The sequence below is a fragment of the Gavialis gangeticus genome, unplaced genomic scaffold, assembly GCF_001723915.1.
Source record: "Gavialis gangeticus isolate Ggan-Ray unplaced genomic scaffold, GavGan_comp1, whole genome shotgun sequence".
Classification (NCBI taxonomy): domain Eukaryota; kingdom Metazoa; phylum Chordata; order Crocodylia; family Gavialidae; genus Gavialis; species Gavialis gangeticus.
In genome coordinates, this window is record NW_017728982.1 from 1,461,686 (window position 1) to 1,466,479 (window position 4,794).

General features: G+C 46.0%; 1 protein-coding gene across 2 annotated transcripts in view; it reads left to right on the forward strand.

The window, feature by feature from the left end:
• The window catches only part of SIK3 (SIK family kinase 3), a 58,346-nt gene that overhangs the window by 4,402 nt on the left and 49,150 nt on the right, over positions 1 to 4,794 (forward strand). For both annotated transcript variants that reach the window (XM_019512361.1, XM_019512378.1), the window contains exon 2: positions 34 to 97. In XM_019512361.1, coding sequence (XP_019367906.1) covers positions 34 to 97 — 64 coding nt within the window. The remainder of the gene's footprint in view (positions 1 to 33; positions 98 to 4,794) is intronic.

Below are 4,794 nucleotides of genomic sequence, written 5' to 3' on the forward strand. Positions count from 1 at the left end.
TCTTTTTTTTTTTTTTTTTGTCCTTGTATCCAGGTTATGGAGACGGAGAGAATGATTTATCTAGTGACAGAGTACGCTAGTGGAGGGGAAATATTTGGTAAGTACATTTTACTGCTGCTTTAATCGGATAATGCACTTGGAAAAGTACGGTAAACTGAATCTGGGTGCTGTGCAGCTCTTGGTTCAGTTGGAGAGGCCCTTCAGCCTGGTAATTGCCACTGATGGGGGGGAGGGGGCAAACGTATGTATGGAGAAACTGGGATGTCCATCAGGCAATGCAGAAGCTTACTTTTCCTTCAGAGTGGGTGTAACTTGAAGGGAAAATAAGCTTCCTGATCTAAAAGGGTCTCTCCTCTGTGGTTTCTGCTTGGAACCACCTGTCAAAACTCCACTTTTCTTGCCTGCTTGCTGACTTGTGGGATTAAATTTGTAGAAAAGTGATTGTCTGATTGCCTTCCAGAGTGGTGCTGAAGTTTCACCCACTGGTGACTTGTCACATGAGCTGGCTGCCTGTGGCTAAAGTAGCATTTTGATGCTAGTGCGTTTTTAGAATGATACTTCCTTATAGTTAACTGCTTTTTATGTCATCTTAATGCGTGTTAGCCATGTGCAGCGTTTAAACTGCACTTTTTTTGCTCACAGGGTTCTACCTGGGTTTCCCTGATCACTTCAGGTAGATTTAATTTGAAAACTCATACTTCAATTGTGCTGCCAAATTGCTTTTTTCTTTTCTTTTTTTTTTTTTAAACACTATGACTGAGAATACTTATGGGAGTTTGCTCACATGTACATTCACATGCCAAGGTTAGTTCCCCAGGTGGGTCAGGATTCGGCAGGTCTCTCCCATATGGTTTAGCTAGCTCAGTTCATGGTGGAGGGGACTCTTTCCCACTCTTTTTCCAGGACACCTTGCTACTAGAACCAGGCTGGTGTCCACCTTGCTTAAACCACATTCTAGGTGAGACGGCTTTGATCTTGGGATGCATTGAAACTTTACAGACCTGCCACCTAAACCCCAAATATTTTGGTCAATCATCTCTTTGTCACTGTATTATGTTCTCCTTGGTGGTGACATGCATGTTGCTGTGAAAAGAAGAAAGTATTCTGACTGCCAGTGGAGAGGGAGGTATGAATGAAGGAGAAGATCCTTAACGATGCTGAAATAGTCCTCGTTCACAGCAGAGTCAAGGTGGAAAAGTTAGTTGGAAAAGATCTTGTTCGTGAGTGCGGTGCAAAAACTGCTCTTGGAAGCTGAGGCTGGATGAATGCCAGGTGCTTCTTTTCCCAGTCTTTTTTTTTTTTGATTGTTCCTTTTATCTGGACTTGCAAAAATGCTTAATGAGGATCGAACACGTAAACAAGGAGCAACTTGAATAGTTGAAGCGATAGCAGGAGGAGGAGAACTTCCGGTAAGTTGCCGTGTGCGTTTCAAGGAGGTGATTTCAGGTGCCGTTGCTCAGAACCCAGGGTATTGAGAGGCGCGTCTAACCAGCATACTGGTGACCTGTGCTCTGAAGCAGCACTGCCGTCTGTCCTCGTTGGAGCTGGAGGTTTTTGTGCTGATCTCTCTCTGACTCCTAGGGTCGCAGATCTGGGCTCTGAGGAAGAGCGATAGTGTATGCCAACCAATATCTGCTGCTTGAGCAGCTCTGGAATGGGAGTGCAGGTGTTTTGGTTACCAGCTGTGAACAAAGTACCAATTTCTGTGCTTTTTATCCTGGGTTATCAAAGCCTTGCAAACATTAGTGAATGTATCCTTGCAGGAGGCCTGTGATGTGGGGAAATCCTAGCTGCGGTTTACAGGCTGGGCCGCTGAGGCAGAGAGAGTTGGGCTTGGGATGACTGGTTGATATAGTTCTCTGGTCACGTCGGGATCTCCTGTTCCAACCTTCGGACCATAGTACTACCACTCTAGGTGCATCACCTGAGGCCTCACCTGTATGTGGCTGGCAGCCAAAAAGGGCCTCTTGAACCATAAGTCTAGCATAATGTTCTCTCGGAGTCTTTGTAATTAATTACTACTGAATGAAAAAGTAGATGCATTGCTTCCCTGTTTATACTCTGCTGTTCTTTTGATTCCTGTTTCTCTAAAGAAGGTGCAGTTCTAGGAGGATGTGAGTTGTTGCCGATGCTCAACGGGTGTGGATTGTCCAAGGAAAATTTAGCTTTGCCCAGCTGAGCCTTCTGCTGTCTCGAGCATTAATTGGGGAGTGCTGGAGGCCCTGTAATTCTGATAGCTTATGAAGCTGAGTTTGCTTTGTGTAGCAAGTGATAATGACAGTGCTATAGCAGCAAAGCATTCAAGCTTCACTGCCAGTGCAGTGTGGGAGACTTAGCTTTTCTCTGGGTCCCTCTGGAAGGGGTGATATATCTATTTTTTTCCTCTCCTATTGAATTTGGCAGAGACAATCTAACTATACTTTGCAACCAGAATGATGTACATTTAGCATGCAAACTTGGAATGAATTCTTTGGGTTACAAAAATAGCCATGTATATGAATTGACATGAAAATCTAAATGCTTTCCAAAATATTTAATGCTGTAGTAAATTCAGCCCATTGGAATTGGTAACTTGCTACACTGCCCAGTACTGTATCCCCGCTCGTAGCTGTAAGCAGTGGAGTCCGAACATAACCAGTTATGCAGAAGGGCAGTAGTTTCTTACAATAGAGAGGTAGCAGATGCTACCCCTTTCGTGTTCTGGTGTTCTTAGACTTCACCCGGGGTCTGGTAACCCCTGACTGGACATCTGAATGCAGCCAGAATTTCAGCAGTTCTGATCAGGAGCTTTCCCAGGTATCCAGAGACCGTGATCTAACAAAAGAAACAGTTCATCGAAAGAATCGGAAGCCGGAAGAATGCTTCCTTGCAGTCGGTGACATTGCTGACACCAAAAAGAATCTCATGCCCTTGTTTTGCCAGGGGGATCTAACTGTTCCAGTGGGCTTCAAGTCCATTCATGCTCTCTGAGTTCAGTGGCTGGGAATCCACAAGTCTGAAACGGCTCACTCTGAAGGCCAAATTTTCTTAAGGTCTTGTGTCCGTTCAAGTACCCATCCCTTTTGTGGATTACTTGATTGCTGGCATTGCTAAATTTACTGTGAGCATCTTCAAAGTTGCCTTTCCTCTTGCTGCAGGTGCAGGTATAACTCCTAGCCAGTGGCTTACAGTGCCGCTACTGTAAAAAGAGCATGGTGCGTTTTGGAGGAGGGGAGAAGTTTCACTGATTCGGTGCTTAAAGTGACTTTTAATTTCTGTTGGTAACGCAGCCAAGATTTGTGGGGAAGCAGGCTTTGAATCGGCTGCTGCGCCTGCCGTCCTGACGTGATCTCAGGAGGCGAGTTTCCCTTTGCACAGCCATGCAAGCGGAATATTTTCCATGTATGCAACATGGCAAAGATCTGAGCAGTTTGTGGGGTGCATTTGGTGGAGCAGTCTCATCAAGCATCACATTAGTTATCTGCTACTTGAGCACCAGGCTGCTCTCCTGCATATTTAATACCGGTCGTCTGAATCGCCTCCTTGCCTTTAGTGCCCTTGTGTGGGCAATGTGGCCAAGGAAGCCGGGTTTCAAAGTGAAGCCATGTCACTGAATTAGAAAAGAGTAGATAAAGGGCAGCCATGATATTCTGTTTACAGTACATTAGAAGAAAGAGAAATCTTGCTCTGCGTAAGGACTGTTTCTGCTGTACAATTCCTGCGATACTGTATTGCCTCTCCTCATATTGCAGGCTTTTCCATGCCTTGAGTGACTGTAAGTGATTCTGACCTCTTTAAATAGACTTGCAGAAGCTGGAAAAAAAAGTGTACTTTACAATGGTAAATGTTTTACAGAGCAAGCGTAGGATGCGGTTCTTCCAGTCGATGGCTGCTGTAAACGGGTATGGCTTCAAGGGCATTGGGTAAATATTGAAAAACGTAAAAATCAGTAACTTTTTGCTTCCTTGCCCCTTGTTAGCTCTTGTGAACTGTGATCTTGATGAGACCAGCACAAGTTGCAGTCCCCATTTACTCGCCCCATTTCGCCTACCATTTGTCCTGTCTTTTTAATCATAAGTTTTGTGGGGTTGGGAACTTGCATCTGTGCAGCGCCTTGCACAGTGCAGCAGGCCGCAAAGGAAAGGTTCAGTGAAGAGGCCTTTCCTAGTGCTGTTTAAAATGTCAGGTTTCACATGGAGCCCCATCTCTGGCAGGGGCCTTCGGTTCTCTGCCAATTTAACTTGAGCCTCATCCTCTCCATGTGAGGGCTGGGTGTTACTTTACAGAGGGTGAAGTGACTTTCCTGTGCCATGCAGTGGGAGTCCATCCTGGGGCCAGGAGCAGTACCTGCTTTCAGGGGTACCTGTCATGTGCCTTATGCATCAGGCCAAACCTCCTGGGTCTGCTCCTGCTTTTCCACCTCAGGAACGGCAGGATCAGGCTCTCGAGGTGCTGTCAGGAGGACTCTGAAGTGGGATTGCATATGCCTTGCTGCCTAGGAACAATCCGTGTGACTTTGCTTGTTGCTTCTGTGCTCTTCAGAAGGTGGCACCGAATGTCTGCAGCTCCTTGGGGTTTGGCACGAAGGTGACCGGGCTTCCAGTTCAGCCCCTGGGGCCTTTGCACAAGGGTTGTTGGTTTTTTTGGCAAGCTAAGACGGCAATGGTTAACTTTCGAAATACAGTTGCCCTTCCTGGTATGTGAAGTATTCTTTAGCTTCATTGTTTTTTATCCGGCCTCTAGAGTTTGTACTGAAATGTCAGCATTTCTGCAAACGCTGTGCCTACATGCAAAGCTCGGGGATGGGCCTCGGCT